Source organism: Nestor notabilis, unplaced genomic scaffold, assembly GCF_000696875.1.
Source record: "Nestor notabilis isolate BGI_N333 unplaced genomic scaffold, ASM69687v1 scaffold18611, whole genome shotgun sequence".
Taxonomy (NCBI): Eukaryota; Metazoa; Chordata; class Aves; order Psittaciformes; family Psittacidae; genus Nestor; species Nestor notabilis.
In genome coordinates, this window is record NW_009913600.1 from 40636 (window position 1) to 61380 (window position 20745).

General features: G+C 41.2%; 1 protein-coding gene across 1 annotated transcript in view; it reads left to right on the plus strand.

The window, feature by feature from the left end:
- Positions 1-3067: 3067 nt before the first annotated feature.
- BCAS1 (breast carcinoma amplified sequence 1) overlaps positions 3068-20745 on the plus strand; it is a gene marked incomplete at its 3' end in the record, with an annotated part of 32167 nt that continues 14489 nt past the window's right edge. Inside the window, exons 1-6 of the mRNA XM_010023278.1 lie at positions 3068-3136; positions 3242-3323; positions 12058-12626; positions 14984-14998; positions 17975-18130; positions 18672-18716. Coding sequence (XP_010021580.1) covers positions 3068-3136; positions 3242-3323; positions 12058-12626; positions 14984-14998; positions 17975-18130; positions 18672-18716 — 936 coding nt within the window. The remainder of the gene's footprint in view (positions 3137-3241; positions 3324-12057; positions 12627-14983; positions 14999-17974; positions 18131-18671; positions 18717-20745) is intronic.

Here is a 20745-nt window from a genome sequence, read left to right on the forward strand (position 1 = left end):
CGGCAGAGCTGGAGTTGCTCATTTACGCAGCGCTGGAGTCACACATGGGTGTGACAGATGCAATGGTCTTTACAGCAGCAATGTCTAGATGCTATCCAGAAACAAACAGCTGTGACATTACTGCCTGGCAGCTTGAAACTGCCGCTTTGATCCCATTTTGTACGCGTGTTGTCACTTCTGCTGATACCCAGTTTTGCCCATAGGTGGCAGTGACCTTTCACGTTTTCTTTACAATGGGGCAGAAGCACGTGTCCATATGTATTTCTGTCACTAATTTTACTGAAGGATCTGGGCCAGGACTGCGGGGCTGTGCTGCTGACTGGGTTCTGCACCCCCAGGAATGGTCACACACTTCTCACCCTTCTTCAGTAGCCGTTTTACTCCAGAGCACAGCAAACGTGCAGTTGTAAGACAATAGAATACATCGTAAGTTGTAATGCATAGAATGCAAACCTCAGTGCAACACAGTTAATTGATCACTGTTGCAAGGAGGGGAAAAGTCTGCAGAGATATTATATATGTGCATGGTGGCGAACTGCGTTGGGTGTTTCAGGGTCGTATTCCGAGAGGATTATGTAGCAAGTTTGTGCCATTTTTATCCAAAATACCCTCCAAGTCTCACCCAGCTTTCTATGGGAGAGTTCTGGTGAGTGAAAATCCCTAAAAATCCCACATGACCACTCTGTGTGCTTTATTTCAGTGAGAATTACAAACGTGACTGTAGAAAATGGGTAATCTCTCCTAGGGCAAAATATGACAGAGATCAGAGCCTCTGATCTCTGCTCCATATCAGTTAAAGATAACTTACTTGACTCGAGTAGAGCCGCACCAACAGGAAACCGGAGTAATTGAGAATCAAGCTACACATCATTGTCAAACTAAAGAAAGAAATTAAAAATGAATTTTCTTCTCTTGCTCCCTTCAGATATGCACTGATTTTACAGCACATGTGGAAAAGGAAGCACGTAACCTGCAAATATTCCATCCTCTGCTTAAGTTGTCTCCTGGCATAAACCAGGCGGCCTTGTGAATGGAAAACAGAAGTAAATCCTCCAGATTCAACCAGATACTAAATTTACCATCGAGACTAAGCAGTAGGATTTGAATCTTGTTTTCTTCTCTTCTGATAGGATAATACTTAAAGTTGCTAGGAAACGGAATTACATAGCAAGGACAAGAGGCCATTGTACATCCATGGGGAAACGTTGGCTGTTTTCCACCATAAATCAGAAGTTCTGATTTATAGTGGAAATATCAGTTGAGAAGATAAAACCCCTGTAAAATAACTGCACTCTGAAATCAAGGCTCTGTCCTACAGCCACTATTTATGCAGCGACTCTCAGCAGTGCACGACTGCAGTTCATGTTTCAGCATCAGTGGGGCCGTTCAGTGTCCAGCACGGCATTAGGCATTTAGCAGAGAACAATAGCCATCTCTGGAGAAAGGCCCAGCTTGGATTTCATGTCAGCTAGGATGCAGCATGAAATAGAAACCAGATCTGGACCATCTCTTTAAAGCAAAGGTTTGTAGAATGGGGTTAGGAAAAACCCACAACAAGCCTGAGCTCTGTAAACAGTAACTGGAAGCAGACACTTGAGGCTGAAAGGAGAACTGCCCCCCTTCTTGCATTCAAATTCTACTGAATGTGATTTAGCAGAACTACTCCTTTCCTTTAACTAAAACTCTCCAAAAGTTGCTCTCATCCATACCTCTGCAGCTCCACTAATTTGTACAGGCATAAACCAGAGCAATAATAAAACAGAAGGGCACTTGATACCCATAGTGGCTGTGCAGGACATCCAACAGGATGAGCACTGAGGCTGGAGCTGGCCCCCAGACTTCCTCTTTCAAGGTGTGTCTCAGAATAGTTTGTCTGTCTTCTTTATTTGAGTAGCTTTGACAGTACAGATACATACACATACTGAGCCAGTCAATAGGAACCTTCCTCTGGACTTCAATCTGGTTTGCCTGTCAACCGTGTTGCAGGGACTATGTTTGGTCCCAAAGAATTCACCGTCCTAAAGCATAGTGAGCTCAAAGGGTATATAAATGTTTTTTTAATTAAGGGCAAAAGAAAAGTAAAATTAAAAACCCCACAAACCAACAGGTTTATGTGTACTTGTACATAGGAAAGAGGCTAAAATCTAATCAAACACATTGCTCCTGAAGTGAAGTTTAAAGAAATCAGAACAGTTTCACTAAGTGCTGAATTATCTAAAGGACTAATAGTAAATACCTAGGTAAGGTTATGCTTGGACTGCAGTCAGAGCTGCGACTCCAGAGGTATGAACATAAGCAAACCATTTTAAACTGACTAGCTTGGGTATCAGTAGTGCTGCACCTGTGGCAACACAGGATGCTCGAAAAACACATCCAGGACCACAGATGATGGTGTCTTTGGTTCAACTTGTCTCGTGCTACCGTTACGGTCTTGGCAGCACTCAAACTGGCCAAGGAAGTGTAGCTCAGTTACGTGTGTGAGCTGCAGTCGACCAGTGAGGCCATCCAGAGCTGGACAAACACTTCCACAGCCACAGGGAAGAATTCTCCCCAGAGAGGTTGTTATAGATAACCGCAGGACATACAGGGCCCGGTTTACAGCATGTACAAGATGATTTTATATGCTGCCTCTTTTCTCTCTTTTTTTTTTTTTCAATGGAAACCCAGCAAACATATAAAACCTCACCAAGCCACTGTGATTTATTAATCTATTTTGGTCTTTTTCACTTTATTCTGCTACTAACTCCATGTTACTAATCTATTCAGTCCTAATAGATGAGGCAGGTTTAATTGCACCCCATTTTCCTCAACAAACAAAGTGTGTTAGGTTGTACTGGGCTTGGTGAGCACCTGAGAGCCCCTGTGCATAATTGGTTTGAGATGGTTGGTGCAGCCTCATGACTGTGAGGGCAGGTGCCTTGGGGAAAGCGGGTGGGACTTACTACGAATTGAAGCAGCCTGTCAAGGTCTGTCACCATTGGCTGGCTCTTAATTTGAATTAGGCAGGAAATTCATATGTATGAGAAAGAAAAGGTGTTTTTCTTCCCCCCTCCACCCTGCAGGAGCTATGGGGAATACAAGGAGTGTCCCTGAGGGAGGTGAAGGAGATGACGCATGCACAGTAAAGAGCTATCAGGTAAGCAAGAGCTGTCCTCTCTCAATATCCCTGGTTATTGCATATTGCAGTTTTCAAATCCTATTATGCACCCAGTCCTAAGAACTGCATTTTTGGCTATTTCAGGCTCTATCTGAATCTCCTGACAATATTAAAAATGGATCTGTTGCATTTGTTCAGGCTCATTGTCCTGCAGTGAATGGTGAAGGTATGTACTGGGTGGCACGTTTGTACTTCTTTTGCCACTAGACAGGCAGAGAGAGGTTTATGCTGGAGCAGCAGTAAATATTGGTACATGGTCTCAAATTAAAAGATGAGTCCATGTAACAGCTCTTCCTTGTGGACCAGTATGTGTGGCTTTTCAGAAGCTTGAAAGCTTAAAGATAATGAAGAGTAAAACAGGAAAACATTTCCCAAGTCCTCTGGAGTAACTGTTGTGAGGGAAGTGTGTGTGCTGTTGGTCAGGCTGCTTTGCTTTGCCAGCCCTTCTCTGGTCACAGTGGGAACAACTCTGGGGCTATACAGAGGCTGGGCTGTTATGTGGGGAGCCACCATAATATTCTGTTTATAAAAGAAATCAGCAATGTGTCCTGGACTTAAGGGTCTATCCCCAAATTGCCTACTACTGGTGCCTAAAGATAGGCTTCTACAAACCTTTGCAGAAACGAAGTGTCTTGGTAGGGATAGAGGAGGTAAAACAGTAATGGGCCAGAAAACTTATTATTGTCATATTGCTCTGGGTAACACTGGTCTGTTTGCTAATGAGCCTCACTTGGTTCAAGTTGCATAAGGAGCTTGAGGAAGGCAATTCAAGGGATGCCTGAGGTTGGCACAACAGCTCACCCTGTGGCTTTGCCATGATTCTGAGGGGTGCTTACCAGCTAACCCAGGCTCTCACAACAGCAAGTGTAGCAAATGGTGATGGAATCACGCAAGCCCAGAAGAAATGTGTTAGTGTAAATTATTGAAGTCCCAGAGTAATAGTGTGTTAAGATGATGAAGGGAATAAGGGAGTAGGAAACTGTTGGAGGCAGGAATGGGACTTTTTGTAGTGTCTGCAATAAAAGACATTCTTCTGACATGTTCTGCATGCCCTCAGCCTTCTGGGGGTGGGTTGAGCAGTTTAATAGAAGGATGGTTTTCAAAATTCTTTGCAAGCTGGTTACAAAAAATGAAATAAAATTTGAAATAACATCCAGATCCTTGCGACATGTTCTCATCCCCGAGTTTGTATAGTCTTAAACACCACCTCTGCACTTTTGCTGTGACACCAGAGTTCTGATCCTTTCGGTAGCAATTTCAACAGATGATACAATAGAATGTGAGCACCTTTTTGTTGATCTAAACATTTCCATCTTGTTCTCTGACTTCTGGTCCTGTGTTCTTGAGTAGGTGCATTGCTTTGATTTCAAAGATAGCAAACAATGATTTGTTAAGAATGAAATATGTATAGGGATGTATTTTTCTGTCCTGTTTGTCACTTAGAAAAAGTGATTGGCTGGGAAAAGTACTGTAAGGTGGTAGGCATTATACCTGCAGGGATGCTGTTCTAAACCTCCAGACCTGAGAGTTTTGCCACTTCTGATTCTGAGCTGGTCCTTAATGGTACCTTTCATATATAGAAACCTACATTGCCCTCATTTTAGAAGTGTCAGACCTTCCTGAAGAGAGCAGAGTGTGTCTAATCTGCAGAGAAATCTTCAAAAACAAAATATAACCGTGTCAACTGCCTGTGTTTGAGTTCTAGAGAAGTTAGGGTATAGCACAGACATTTATAGAGCTGGGAATGCAGCATGGCCTGACAATATTACTGCTAAAAGGTCAGTCCTGTTTACCAGAATTTATTCAAACTGGGTCACAAGACTGATGTTGTAACCCTGACCACCTCTCTCCTGATGCTATTATAGGATGTATTAGATATTACTCAACTACTGCCAGGACAACAAGAGCCTGTCAGGGGGTATGATGACTTGTTTCTCTTTCTTTGTATACTAATGAAATAAAATTTATATGTGTGAACTGTGGGTGTTAGTGCAGAAGGTGAATAGCTGGGGGGGGGGGTATATGTAAATCACTGCTCAGTAATAGAATCCCATTTCAGACCTAGTTGGGTGGTGTTCAGAGCAGGACAGCAATTAGGGCTTTGAGTGACCATACCAGGGGCAGGCTGGACCGTGGGCTGCCCATGGGAAGGTGCCTGTCAGCAGCTGAGCCCCGCTTCCAGTGCTGATGTCCTGAAAATCTGGTGTCAGCTACACAACCTGAGCATTAAAAATCTGTCTCCAAGTAGTTTTGGGACAGTATCTCCACATATTCATGGGCGATTGCTCCCATCCACAGATGTGTGTGTCTCCTTGCCTTCCAGTGCCTCATTAATTCCTCCTTCCACATCTTGTTGGCTTTGGAGCCTTTGGAGAGGCATTCAGGCAGCATTCATTTGGAGCAGCATTACTTCAGTTCACATCTCTGCAGATTCAGCCACGTTAATTTTGCCACTGTTTGCCTTGCGTTGGGTTTCTTTCTGTTTTCAGAATACAATAAAAAACCAACAATTCTGTCCAATCTCTGTAAAGAAAGAAAATACTATTTTATTTAAGAGAACCCTCTCAGCCTGTTAACATCCAGTTGAAAAATCTAAGCTTAGGCACAAATAATCAAAGACTGGCATGGCAATATGCAGATGGTACTGATTACAGCTCAGAATCTCTGTTCCATGGCTGATTTCCTAATGCCATCTAGCTATAATAACTCAGTTTAAACAGTTGCCTACTAGAAAATAAAAGCTTGTAGCTGTGTGTTTCAGCTAGTGTAAACCAGCAATGTTCTGGGAAGTAAATAGAAGCCAGATGATTTACATTGTCTGGAGACCTAGAAAATAAGTGTACATTTTACTCTTACTACATAAAATGAAGCATATGGCATTGTTTTACTTAAATGGATTACCTAATTAATGTAATTACTAAATCAGTTTAAGTAGCAAGTTGAAAAATTGGACTGTGTCGATATGACTTGTATTTTAACTTTATTAATGTTTAAAAAGCAGTTAAAATCATTAACTATTTTGATATCACTGCAATCTCACTGGTTTCTGTTAATGTAATCAAGGTCCTGGTGAAATAAAAATGCAAGGGATGTTTGAAGATAGAAGTTATTCCTATAGAAAATGTAGTTGATAGCCTTTCTAAAATGAAATAATGCAAGAGCTAGTACTGTGATTATTTTATAGTCATGAAGTGAGCACCTCTGGAGAAGACAAAAGAGCTGCAAAAAAGCAAGTGAAGCAATAGGATTTTATTAATAGTGTTAGATGTATGTTTGTGGTCTTTGTCCTGTTAGTTTGCATTTCTGCGATTGCCAGTGATCTGACCATGTGCTGTGCATTAAATGGTATAGTTGATAAATGAGTCTATGAAATCTATATCTGCTAATATAATGAAAAAGGAATCCAGAGAGTTAACTTAATCTGACCAGAGGAAGTAATGTTATTTGGAAGAGCCCCATCACCATCTGTTTCACATCTAGGTGAGCAGATTGGTGACTGGTTCCCTGTGTTTGCTGCCTCTGCTCAAAAAGGCTGACAGATGTGTGGACTTGGGGATTCTTTCCATGACTTGCCTTTCCTGACTCTATTGATTATCAGGGCTGCAGACACTGCACATCCACCTGCTCATCCTGTAATGCCATTTAAAGAGTAGTGGTGCCCTTAATGCTGCTTCATGGTGTGTTGTTTTGCAAGCAAATGCATAGCAAACTTGATCCTGGCTTTACTTAACGTTTTGTGTTGGCCTTTGTTGAAGTACTTACTGGACAGCAGGTAAAGGGAAGGAGACCAGAACAAAAAGCCATCATATAACCCTGAGATTCGCACTACACAGCAGAAATTTATCAGAACAATATGGGACAGTTTTTGTTTGTATTTGGGTGGTAATTACATGCAGATTAAAACAATGATCTGCTCATAAAAGGGAAAGATTACACAAGGAAGAAAAGCTCAGTTAAGATGCAACTCCTTTGTTCCAGAGGATAAATGTGAGTCAGTATCTAGCAGAAATCAGTGTATCACAATAACTCTGTGTGCCTGTAAGGTGTGAAACACAATGTAGTCTGTTGGGTTTGTGAGGGTTTTTTAACGAATGATCATTACTATTCTTGCTGTTTGTTTTTCTTCCCTGATTTCCATTAAATTCAGTAAATATATCAGGTAAATAACAATGCTAGTTAACTTAGTGAAACACAATTATTCTTAGAGCATAAATGTACCATCAACTATATTTGCTTGAAGTAGTCAAGCAAGATTGTGGAAGAATATTAGTATGTGTTTTCTTTTTTAAGAAAGGGGAAAATGTCTTATTTTGAATTCTCTAAAGCTTCTGAAAACTCAGTTATTTGGTCTTGTCATGAATATTTGGGAGTCTCCCAAACAAACATTAGGTACATCTGAAGATCTAAAAATTCTACATCTATTATAGCATTATGACACCAACTCAGTTCTAAATAATGGAAGGAAAAAATACCTTTTGTTATACCTATAAAATTACTAGAAATTTTAAACTTCACTCTTTGTTGCTATTTAGATTTTTAAGGCTAGTATTTGCTGCAGCAATTCATTCAGGGCTATTGTAATTCATTGTGCTGGCTTACACTGATGGACTTCTTAGTGCCAACTGTTGCCTTGTAGCCCTTAATGGTTCCTTCCTGGCCATTTGTATCTATTGTCTCCATGATTATCTGAACCCTAGGGAACGAGCTAATGCTGTGGTACTAGAATTACATTACTAAGCAAAATACCTGTTTCTAACTGGCTTGTATTCGAAATAGCCAAAGATACTAAAACCATATTTGTAGCTGATTTTTTTTTTTTTCTACTGACAAATGTAAAAACATTTTCTCCTGGCATTTATTTTCTGGCATGTTCACATTCTAGTGGCCTACAGAGGAGATGTCTGTGCTGAAGACCTTGCCAGTTCAAGTTGTTCCTCATTCAACAGCTAAAAATTACTTGCACTGTCAAAGAGTCAGGATAAATGGCAGGAGGTGAAAAGCTGCCAATGTAAGACACCACAGGACCTTATTTTACATGTTCCCTATGTGTAAGTATTAGACATGAGGGTGCATGTAACTGCTGAAACCAGATTAACAATCAAGGGCTAAGGAAAAGGAGCATGTTTTAAGAAAGCAAGGATTTAACTTGGCTAAATTGAGCATCAAAAATAGATGTCTACCTAGTATGTGGCTTAGGCTGCTGCCAGGTGTAAAAAGAGCAAACTAAGATTCAGAGATAGTCAGGAGGAGTGGGGAAGGTAATCTGGAAGTGATAGACAGAACTGCTCTTGGTCCCACTTGAGGAACTTTGGCTGCCATCCATTCTGTGCACCAGGCTGAAGTCTGGTTATATTCCCATTGATTAGCAAAAGCAAATCAGCTGAAAAAACCTTGGTTAGCCTTTTTATTTGTGTTGGTCTGGTGGCTCTGAACTTCCTTTCATGTCAATTGCATCCTTAGTATTCCTACCCCTATTTGCTATTCCCTCTGGTTGAGTGCTGCATCTTGGTCCCAAACCCATGCGAAATAGGTGCTTCACTGCCAGCACTCTACACTCATGCTTTGAGCTCTGCTGCCTGCCCATGGGGTCTGGGTACCCTGGGTCCCATAAAGAAATAATTCAATACCTATATAGTTGTTGCGGCTCATATGGCCATCCTGAAGCCTGTGCTCACCATAAGGCTTTGTCCATTACAATATTCTATCTGCTGGCTCTGTTTATTAAAACCTAAGCACTTGCTTTTCAAAATGCAGTGCTAATTCTGCAGACGTGGTCCCATTCTGTGTCAGCAAACGTAGTGCTGTTCTTCATCCACCACCTATGGAAGTGCTGAAAATGTTGAAGGCAAGGATACAAAAGGAAGGGGAAGAAAGTCTGTCAGCAATTACTTCTGAGCAGGGAAATGGTATTGACATAATACTGCACTTACCATTACTCTTTTCTGTACAATTTTTATTAAAGAAAAAAAACATTGGTTTAATCTAGCAAATTTCAGAATAAATATTCTTATTTTGCATATCTTCTTACAGAAGACGGGCTTTGTGCAGCCATAGTGTTTCCTTTCAACATATGCTGATGAAGTGAAGGGAAAGGAAGGACAAATCTGTAGTGTGACTGTCTCTTATTAAATACATGAAAGGGAAATGCCTGTGTAGTAGTAATATGAAATGCAATCTCACAGCAGTGCTGTAAATTGTATATTGATTTTAGTTTCAGAGCAGTTATTAATCTCATTAAGTGAGCAGCTTTGATCTACTTGCAGACCTGGCCTAGAATTTAAGATGTTTTGCTTCTATCCCTAATACTGCCTCTGGATTGTGGAATAATTTTGGAAAGAATGGCACTTGTGTCTCTAAAAAATATGCACTTTTCATCCAAGTTGCTGCCATTTCAAAGCCTTTCTCCTTCACAGTTTGCTGTGAATACAGCATGAGTCAAGTTCTTGTGTTCGTCCCACCACAGCAGCATCTCCTCTCTGGTGGTGGGATCTGCATTGCCTGGTGTCTGAGCAGAAACAGTCTGAACTGTTTTGACACAAGAGACACACTGCAGAGCTCATGCTGGTGATGTTTTCCAGGTCTTTCATTCCTTCCATGATAATTGGAGATAAAAGGAACTTGATAGGTTCATAAGCTACTTTTTGGTTGGTTGGTTTTCTTAATGACAAGCTTATATTCCTATTTTTATACTAAAGACAGTTTTCCTGTGCTTCATTTTATCTTACATGAAGCAGAAGTTTAGCATCTATTACAATTATTTTCCAGTGGATATTGTTTCTGCTTTCTTTAGCTGGGGAAGGGTTTGCTTTTTGCTTCTTTCCCAAGTTTCCAACTATAATTAGAAGTTAGTGCTTCACTTTTTTCATGTAGCACTATAGGAGACTTGGGAAACTATAAGTGATACTTAAAGGAATAAAAATCTACTTATGTGGGCAGAACAGGTTGTACTGATGCATTCTGGTTCCTCTGCGTGCTTAAATATGACCAAAACACAATAAGAAAGCAAATGTCATGTTAATGTTAGAAGTGAAGAAGCTAGGACCCAGCTCCCCAGCAACTGGTAAAATATTGGCTGCAATTGAGTCCTGCCACCACAGCCCTGGTGCGTGTCCCTGCTTTGTCCCCTGCCTCCGCTGCTGCCAGTGTTTCAGTCAAGTCACTTGAGGTTCGGGCTGGCACTTCTCACCTCTATGGTCTATGGAAGCTCCCACCTCCTGCTAGTCAGGACCAGCCCTGAGCTGTGAAGCAAGGGTCTAGCAGGGATGCTCGGTCACAGAGTTAGGGCTGTGGGGAAGCAGATGTAACAGCTGGATGCTGGAACTCTGTTCTGCGTTTCCCAGGGACACGACCAGGGACCCTGGGTGCTGCAGGAGGAACAGCATCAAAGGGTTGCAGACATGTGTTACACAGTGTCTGCTGATGCTTACGTAGTGTTACAAAAACTTCTTCAGGGGGGTGGAACATTGGGGTAATTTAGCTGTGAAGAGCTAAGGGGTAGTTTTGAAAGCTGTGATCTACAGATATTCTGCTTTCCTTACCTTAAAAAGGAAACTGAGCGGTGCAGGTCTATGCTGTGGAAGGCAGGTGTTTTAGTCAGGATGTGTTGGCATCTGGGGTTTTATTGCTGTTAAAGTAAAATGTGAAGGCATAATATTGACTTGACTATTGCAATTATCATTTGAAATAATTTCAATTTTACACTAAACCTGACAATTTTAAAATTCTAATTTAGAAAGTCAGTTTGAGACTGTCAGTTTTTTGCTTATAATGAAGATGATCTAAATCCATCCTTGAAATCTGTGGCAATGATTGACAGGGAAATCAGAGACATATTCTAGTCAAAGTAGGGAAAAGAAGCTCGTGCTGAGGAGAAGCTGTAAGGTTTACCTCTTGACAAGCCTCCTCTTATTTACTGGGGTTTCACACCATGTAATCTGTGATTCAGTCTCCCATCCACAAAACAGTGTTTTTTTTCTTGTCTTGTTTCTTTTGTCTTCTGTAAAACAGGAGCCTTCTCCAGTCTGCATACAGGGCATTGGGGATTTTAACCTTAGTTCTGTTATCAAAGTGCCATTGTAATATAAAATCATAACATATATTTTTAAGATGAAAGATCTTTTCACATCTGAAGTGTGATTGTCAAGGAGAATTATCTGTGAGAATTTGGCAGGGGGGGAAATATGATTAAGAGCAGTTTGTGGGTAATAAGAGTCAGTAACACAAGGATAAGAACCCTGGCTCAGATGTGATTTACAAGTATTCAAATCAGGCTTAAACTAACCTACAGACAATAGAGGAGAAGTGCAAGTAGAAACCGCGCTATGGAGAGCAGGCAACAAGGCAGAGTACTGGAAAAATGAACAAAATAAGTTATGACTGCAAAGCCCTGTGGGGAGTTTGGCAAGCCAGGAAACAAAATCAATCCTTGCAGTTTCCACCCTTTTTTCCCATTCAGCTTTGACAGAGGAAAGTGTAATATATTAATATATAACTTTGTCTCAAGTTTTACTGACTTTTCTTTTGCATCTCACTTCTTGAATCTTTATTGGAAAGTAAAATATCCTCAGCATGTCCACTGGGCTTAACAGGCAAAAACCTGGGCCGTTATCTGACTTTAGCAGTTGAGAGGGGAGTGTGGAGAACATAAAACTTGTACCTACTTCAATGAAGAGTAACAGGGAAGAAAATCAGACGGGCAGGTCTGATCAATGCATGGCAGCTTGTATTTAGCACAGGAAGACAACGGGGTCTGTCAACAAGCTGCATTCTGTGTAGTCCTCCCAGAGGCTCCACATCTCAGATTTAGTTTATTAAAGAGTGAAGTCACCATAATTAATTGTACAACCGATGTAACTCCTTTGCTGTGCTGGATAATTACTGTTTTATGCTTCTGTTTGTAGTGGATGCAAAGGCAAGTGTTGCACGGGATAATGTGGCCATTTCTTCCCCAAAGACAATGGAGCAGAGCCCTGTTCCTGTGGCAGGCGGGCAGAGCCTCGGGAGTGCTGCCAGCAGAGCTCTGCCATCTGCTAAACCCCGCTCTGTCTTCGCGTTTGCATGGTCTGTACCAGGGCGTACTGAAGATCCAGCGACAGATTCATCACTTGGAGTGGGGAAACTTGATGTCAGCTCGGAGGCGCCCAGAGCGAACAAAGCACCAAGTGACAGCGCGGAGGTTCCTGCGGCAGCTGGGTGGGAGGAAGGAGCACATAAAAACCTGACCCAGGCCCCGGTGGCACCATCCCTTCATGACATCGATCTCACAGCATCGGTGACACCTGAGGGAGAGGATGCAGCTGCCTCAAAGCCAAAACAAGTAACCTTCTTTGACAGATTCTTCAAGCTGGAGAAGGGAAAGGAAAGGAGTAAAGTGCAAATTGATACCCAGGAGGAAAGGCAGACTTCAGACCTTCCTGACGGGCACATCACAGCGAAAGAGGCTGCTGGATTACAGAGCACATCAAACAGTGTCCCAGAGGGGAAGGCAAGTGCTTGAGTCAAAATATCCATTTCATTCCTAATGAAACCTCTTAGGAATATTAACAGCACAGGACAACGTAACGCCGCGATGCGGTGTGACTGAGTCGGTGTTGCGGGGTGGCTGAAGAGAGGTATGGGAGAGGAACCTAAAGCGGAGTGGGAATAGTTCTGATGTCTGCCTCATGACTAAATGCTGGCATCTGACCTCGAGTTTAAATTCACTTGTAATTCTCTGACAGGTTTGGGCAAAATAGCTGTGTTCACGCTTCAGTTGCCAGGATGTTGAACAGCAGCCAGCTACGAGTGAAGGCAAAAATACCTGAAAGTAAAATAGTTTCTTGTGGTTTAGAAGCTTGGAGTTTGACACTGGATGGTTTTACAGTAGCTCTGTTGCATGTTTTGTGCCATTCTTAAAAGAGTCACTCTTCAGCAATAGCTGCTTGTTGCATACCCTATGTAATAGAGTAAGTAATATTACACAGTAGCAATTCTTGCATTCTTAGATATTGTGATTTTTTTCCTTTTTATAGTCAAGGAAACGTGGTCCCTTAGAATTGATTTTACAGGATGAGAATGTGATATAAGAAATTAACTTGCCTGAGAGCACACTACTCAAAGGAGCTGAAAACAGACCTGGGTTTAGTTTTTGCACTTCCTGCAAAGTTTGACGTCAGCAAATACACTCTAGGATTAATTTTCAAGTAATTAACTGTTAAAAAAGTCCATCCCTCAGATGGGGATAAGTGTCATAACTTGTATAAGCTCTGCTGGAGAGGTGCCAGCGTGCACTAATTGGTGATCTAGCTCAAATACTGTCCAACACCGGTAACGGCGGAGAAACTAGCTGCATGGCTCCCTCATCACAATCTGTAAATGCCATTTTAATAGTAACTGCGTTTGTTGGCCTAGTTTGGGCTTGCAAATAAGACTGTTGTATGATTGGTAATGCTTTGAATAGTGTTGAATGCAGTTCACTTAGAGGCTCACTGCTTGCACTGGTAACATTGCAAGGTGCGCCTACAAGTCTCTTCAATTCCACCTTGTCTCCTCTATCTTATGCCTCCTCACATTTGAAGATCATGTTTTTTACATCAACTGTAATATTTTTCTGAAGTCATTTGTAAGACTGAACAGTTGCATTTTTCACTATTGCCCTCCAGAAGTGGCACCACCGCTGGTACTTCAGACAGCTATATATGCGCATTTAAAGAATCCGTAGTCTCAACCTAGCAGCATATCAAGTCATTCACTACATAAACAGAACAGGGTGAATAATTCAGAATGAATAATCTATTCAGTGCATACTGACACTTCTGTTTGTAGCTTATAAGACTGAAGCTTTTCAACACTGTAAATTCCTGCAGGTATTTTGGACTAATACACACAAAGAATAGCTTTTCCCGTGACTCACAAGAATTGTTACTTTTACAATTAAATGCAGAATTAACTATTTCCTATTTTGCCATGACTGCAAACTACAAAGCGTGAAAAGTCACAGTTTGTGCTGTCAAAGTAATAGAGTGTGAGTCTCTAATGGAATAGCAGTCTGATGCTGCTTTAACCCCACGAGTCAGAGTTAAACATTTGCTGGTAGCAAACAGTCATGTTGGGAAAGCTCAGCTAAGGATGTGTTTGTAACAAGCAACAGGACAAGATAATCTAAGCCTTATTCTGCCATTTCAAACAGGTATTAGAAGCATTCTCTCAGATCAAGTTTTTCTATCAATAATGCCTAGCTTTCTCATTACTTCTGAATCCCTGTTCCAGTCATCAGCTTACATCTATCACATCCTGGGCACTCATCAGTTGTGGGGTGTGTTTGGTATGTGTGTAAGAGTTTGCAGGATCCTAGCCCACACAACAGCTTTTGACATGCTTGAGGACAGGTCTCCTGTGTAACAACATTGCCTGTGCATCTCTTACATGTGTACTTAAAGTTGTACCACAGAAAAACTTTGAGGACTCACAAAATCAGGTTTGAGTTGCTCAGAGGAAGTGAATGGCAGACCTGTATCACAAGGGAGAGTGAAATTTTAACCTTATCCTTAATTTTCTGGAGTATTTCTATCTTTGACTCATCATATATGAAAAGGAATATATATGTTCAGTACAGAGAAGTTAAGGACCTTTCCTGGGAAAAATATATGGATTAAAGAGTGCTGATATGTTGTCAAACTAACTTCATTTCTAAAACAAAGGGTGTGGTTCTGCCTTGCAGCACAGTTGCCTTCTGTTCCCCCTAAAGTGCTAGTTCTCCTGTAGGATGGGAGAATGACCAAGTCTAATTTAATTGCTGTTACTGTAGTAACTACAAACTGTTACCAAATAATCGTACTAAAAATCCAGATATTGCTGCCAACAGTTTCTTTTTTCCCCTGCTTTTTTTTTGGTGGATTATGACTTGTAGTATCTGTAAAAGCTAAAAGCAAAGCAAAGTTTCCCTGAATTGAGTGCCAACACAAAACAAACAGCATTGCTGGTAAGTAAGAGAGAGGCTCCACAGTTGTAGCTTAAGAGCTGCACAAACATTCTGTGTTTGGTGAACCACTCTTTATTTTTGTGGTCTACAAAACTACATTCAGAACACAGCATAATTAAAACAAGGACAGAATTCATGAATTCATGAAACATTTACTATGTTAGCCAAAGAAAAGATAAATTATATGCCTGAAATGTTTCACTGAGCCATGATTCATACAAACAAAAGTGCTGGCAGGGGTACATTCTTTTGATATGTTTTTCTAGTGACTGAACTGAAACTACAGTATAAGTATTTAAGATGTTTATTACCCCCAAATTTGGCTCCTCAAAGAAATGAATTGAACATTTACGTAGTATCTGTTAACTTCTAATGCTGACTTCTGTTATTTCTAGAGTTTTCTTTCACTATTTGCCTCCGGGGCTTTGCACAGTGTATTATACAGTGAGCTGCTGCAGAGAGGTTTGTGGTTATTTGACTATGGCTCTGAAAATGTGACATTGTAGGAGTCCGAATTGTCTCTCCCTGATTTATATGCTGATGATCTGAGTCTCTGCTCCTTCCTACAGCAGTATTCCCATGAAAGGCCAAGATCGCAGCATCTATCAAAGTCCAGGTTCGAGTTGTGTCTCGGTCACTAATGGCAGCCTTAGCTTGGGAATCCTGGAGTAGGGTTCCTTATGCAGTAGTAGGTCATTATGGGGCCCTTTTGTGTTCTGCAAGTCAGTCTTTAGGGATTTTTGGGTAGTGGTGTGATTCCTGTGCTCTGCACAGGCTGCTATAGCTTTCACTTCTGCAGGGCAAAGTGTGTTCCAGGTATATACCCTAAACCAGTTAGTGCTACCAGAGTTGGTACCTGTCACCACTGTGGTTGCCCCAGGTGGTACCTGCTGCTGATAACAGCTCTTTGCTGCAGTTCTGAGCCAAGAGATTCTTGCCTCCTAAGCACAGTAAAACCCACCACCAGCTTGAACTCGTGTGTGAAAAAGGATATCTGATAGCATCCGGTAGTTCAGTTACGAAGCTGGTTTTGTTTAGAAACGTATCTTCTCCCTCCTGCTGCTTTGGTCTCTTGTCTTGTGCCTTTGTTGCCCCCTTACCATCTGAAATAGAGCCAGCATTCTCCATATGACCCGGGCTCTCTAGATGGCATCTCTGGAAGCAGGGCTGCCAAAGCTGGCCTGGCCACACATGTTCTGCATGGTACATACTGTACTTGGAGCCATTCTGGCCTGTAACTGGCTGCTGGGCAAAGTGGTGTGTTAGAAACCTTGTAAGAAACTTCTAAATAGCCTGTTGAAGCACTCTCAACCACTGTGCTGCGTTTCTTCCTGGGTAAACTTGGAAAACAGTGGGTGGAGAATTAGACAGAAGTCTATTCTTGCAAGTAAAGCCTCGTGCATTTTAACTCCTTAAATGCTGTGCAGAGACTGGCCACTCCGTGCTTATATTTCCCTATGACAAATTAGCCCTCTGAAGTTTTAAAACGTTTCTCTTTAGCCTACTCTTTCTTTTAGTGCCCTACAGAAATGTATGTCCCTGCAAATCCTATACAAATATCATGGCCCCGCACAGGGAAAGGTTCTCAAGAGTAAAACTTTATTTTACCTTCTCTTAGTAGCAATTGCACTGAACTATGTCGAATCGGCAGACTAGGAAAAAACCCTTGGTGTCACTTAGAGCTCCAGGTAGTCTGACAGCAGTGATTTAAAGATGCTCTTTACTGGAGACACATGGACAGGCCCATCAGTTTTCTTTTTTTGTCCTGATTTTTTTTCTCTGCAGTAATCTGGGCATTTAGTATCCTAACAACTGCTTCTCAAGTCACTGTTTCTGAAGTGACCAGAGGTGTACTGCTGTCTAAATAGCTGGGGATGGTAACTTCTGCTGAAGAATTATGGCACTGCTATGTTTGCTGTTCACTAAGGTCTCAAATCCCCTACCAAAGTGGAGGCCACCACTGTGCTGGGCACAAATTACCTTAATAATAGACAGATCCAGCCTTGCACTTACCATGTAGGCAGATAGACAAAAGTGAGGAGGATTATTGGTTACAGACATTACTAGCCAGATGTCGTACACTTGTATATTATGGGACATGAAGACTCGCCTCATGCTGCTCTGTCCTGCACATTTGTGTTGGCTTTACCTGTGCAGGCTCAAGGTGAAAGTGGCCAGAATGGCAGCCAAATTCAGTGTAAAAGGGTGCCAAGCTCTCCCAAACTGGTCCAAGAGAGTTTTTTGAGAATCAGACCCTTGTTTAAGTGTCTAAAGGGAAACTGTGTGACAATATTACACACTGGCGAGTGCTTGAGCACTGAAAAACATCAAAAAACGTTTTTGGGCTCTAGGAACTGTAATTCCAGGAAGAGAGGAGGCAGCTCCATCTGACTCAGAAGAATTCCTTTGGGTTGTTGCTTTTTGTGTTTGTTAGATAAAAATTATTTCTGGAACTGCAGAATACAGAGTATCAGAAGCAATTGTTGTATGGTACAATCAGACACTGAGCCATCAAAGGCCAAAATCTCTGCATTTGTTCTTATTCACAAGTTCAGCCTTGAAGAGAGAAAAGTGGTGGTGTTTGGGATGCTGTGTGCGACTTTTACTTGTATTTGTTATACTTGGTAGCTGAGAACAATGTTCCTTCAACCAATGGGAAATGCCAAATATATTAGAAAAGAGGGGGGAAAGAGATGTATAAATGCTCAATTGTTCTGAATATGTAGGCTGGGGAAGTATGGTTGGAATTAGGGTTGTGACTCTCAGAGCAACATAATGCAAGTCACAAACGTTACTTTTGCATTCCACTGGAAATTAAGCAAGTTAGGACTGAGGGAACTCTGCCCCCTTTTTTATAGGAGATAGATGCCTGCAACCAAAAAGACCTACCGCAGGACTCTGCAGGTGTCAACAGCCCCACTGCTGAGCAACCTCAAAAGGCAGAGGGAAAACAAGAAAGCCCTCAAACAGCTGTTCCAGTAGATAACTCCATCATGAGTTTCCTTAAAACGCTGGTAAGCTTTTGCCTTTCCTTTTCATCTCTAGGCTATGCTTTAAATTGCTTACAAAAACCCCATGTGGACATGTTGAGCTAAATATAATGTTTAGCTGTCACAGGCACTGAGAATTAATGAAGCCAGATGCCTTAGAGAATGACTTGAGAGCGATGGAGAGATGTGTAGGTACAGTGCAGTTATGATCAAATGATGACCTCCTCTGGAAACTTCCACTTATACAGACTTGTAGACCTGGAGACATTAACTTGTCCTAAGGATTTTTCTGCATGGTAAAACTTTATTTTGCAATAGCTCTAAAATTCATTTTTATGGATTAATTGGATGTATATACTTGAATAATATTTCTTTGGTCCAGATATTTTCATTTTGGCCATTAATTTGCTGGCAAACATTTACATTACAAACTTGCCCATGGGGGGGGAAAGCAGTATTTGTGTTTATTTCACCTTTGTTAGACTAAAACTGCTAGTTTCAAATATCTGATCTTTCAGAAGACTGATTTGGGTGTGACTGTTTATTTTTCTCAAATATATTTAAGGTGTCCCCAAGCAAAGCTGAAGCCAAAAGTGATTCTGAAGATAAGGTAGGCAGATTCCTCATTCTGTCACTGCTCACCAGATGTTTTTGACACTATTTCCTCCCCATTGTGTTGTTTTTTTTTCCCAGTTGATGTTATCATTTGAAGTAATTTAAATATTTTCCCCATGAATAAATTTGAAAGGAAGATGAGCTTGAACAGAGCAGTTCTTCACCCCCAGTGTTACAACCAAGACTTGAACTGTAGCATTTTCTGCAAGGCTGGTGATGACCTGGTAACACTTTTGGTTGTTACTCTCACTTGTCCTTGATTTCAAACTAGAGGTTCCTGCAGTGAAATCCTCCTGCATCCACAGAAAGCTGCTGCTCAGGACTCTTGCCTTTACTTGCAGAGATGTGGATCAGGGCTTTGTGTTTTAAGCAGGGTGAATTGAACACTCAGCTATTCTAATAAATGCACTGGGCTGACTGCAAGTGTGTGATGTTCCTGCTGGGAACTGAAATATGTATTGGGGGGACAGGCACAGAACCAGTATAAGAAACACTCCTCCATGCAATGGGCAGGTGTGGCCTCTTGATTTCCTCTTTACAACCCATTTGTTCTTGGATTCCACTGACAAGAGGAAACGTGCTTTTTAATGCCATAAGCAGTGCCAGTCCTTTACATGTGAATTCAGAAGAGCTTCATTATTATAGATTTCATTTGCTATTAGAGATATTGAAAATACCAGATTGATCCAATGTATTTAACCGTCTTGTAAAAATAAAGTGGGAAAAACCTAAACTGTAAAAATTAAGTTGAAAACAGTCATCTAAAAATGGGAAAATACAGGTGTTTAAAAACTTTCCCCCTTTTTCCTGTTCTGCTAGTGTCAAAACTTACAATAGCTTCAACAGAAGCAGAAGTGAGACAATTTGTATTAAGCTATCTTAAACACCTTCCAGTGTTTCCATGTCTTACAGGCATATCGCTGCATAACAAGGAACTTCTAGATTATGTCTTTACACCTTGTTACTGCTATAATAACTAAAGTTCTTATTGTGATGCCTGTGATAAAGTTTAATTAACACATAAAGAATAAAAAGAATAAAACCCTACAAAAAGAAATGGTCTTTCCATGCAACTATTGGGTAGCAAAAATCACTACAGGCATCAACATTTTTGTTTTCAATCTTATTCTTCATCCCTTTTGTCCCATTCATTTTTTATATAGCCTGGTAATAAATGAAGTTGGCTTTTCCAGGAAGCGTGGAGGATACACATCACTCCCCAATTATAGCTCAGTGACTCTGGAAATCATTAACCAGGGCTAAGGTCTTCAAAGATATCCAGAAAAGGTGGTTCTCAAATTGCATGGTTTCAGCGAGACTTGTAGTGCTTTCAACACTCCTGAAGAATCCAGTTGTTCAGTCCCGTTTGCATACCTGATTTTATTGAGCACACCCATGTATTTTTATAACTAGTGCCTGTTGGCACGGGTGTACTGTGATTTGGAAATAAATATGCTGTTTGGGTTTGGTTTTCTCACACCTGTGAGGATAAACAAATCCAGGTGACTAGCAGGATATGCAAACATTACAGACAGGTTAAACAAGAGTTCTTTTCTACAAATAATTCCTTTATCTTCACTAGCTTCTTCATACAAAGAATGACATTTTCACTATATTAAAGAGAAAATGGTTAGTTTATCAACTATCATATAGAAAAGCTCCAGATTTTCCGTCTACTATGTAAAGTGAAATAATGGTTATTTCCCCCCTGAGAAATAACTATCTTAATAGTAAAGATATGATCTTAAGTGGGGCTTTCCCCTTTGTGCAGTCTGAGCCCGTCTGAATGTTTTCATGTGGTTTGGCTGGCACAGGGACTACTTTTGAGACCTTGTCACACTTTCATTTTGGCTGCTCCTGCACCTCCTTTGAAGGGAAAAGCTGGAATTTATCACACAGGGGCCGATATATTCCCAGTGTGTCTCAGCAGTGCTCTCCCATGGTGAAGAGGACAGGCAGGCTTTCCCATAAATCTGAGGAAGAGCTTTGCAAAGCACAGCAGCACGCTCCTTCCTGCCGAAGCG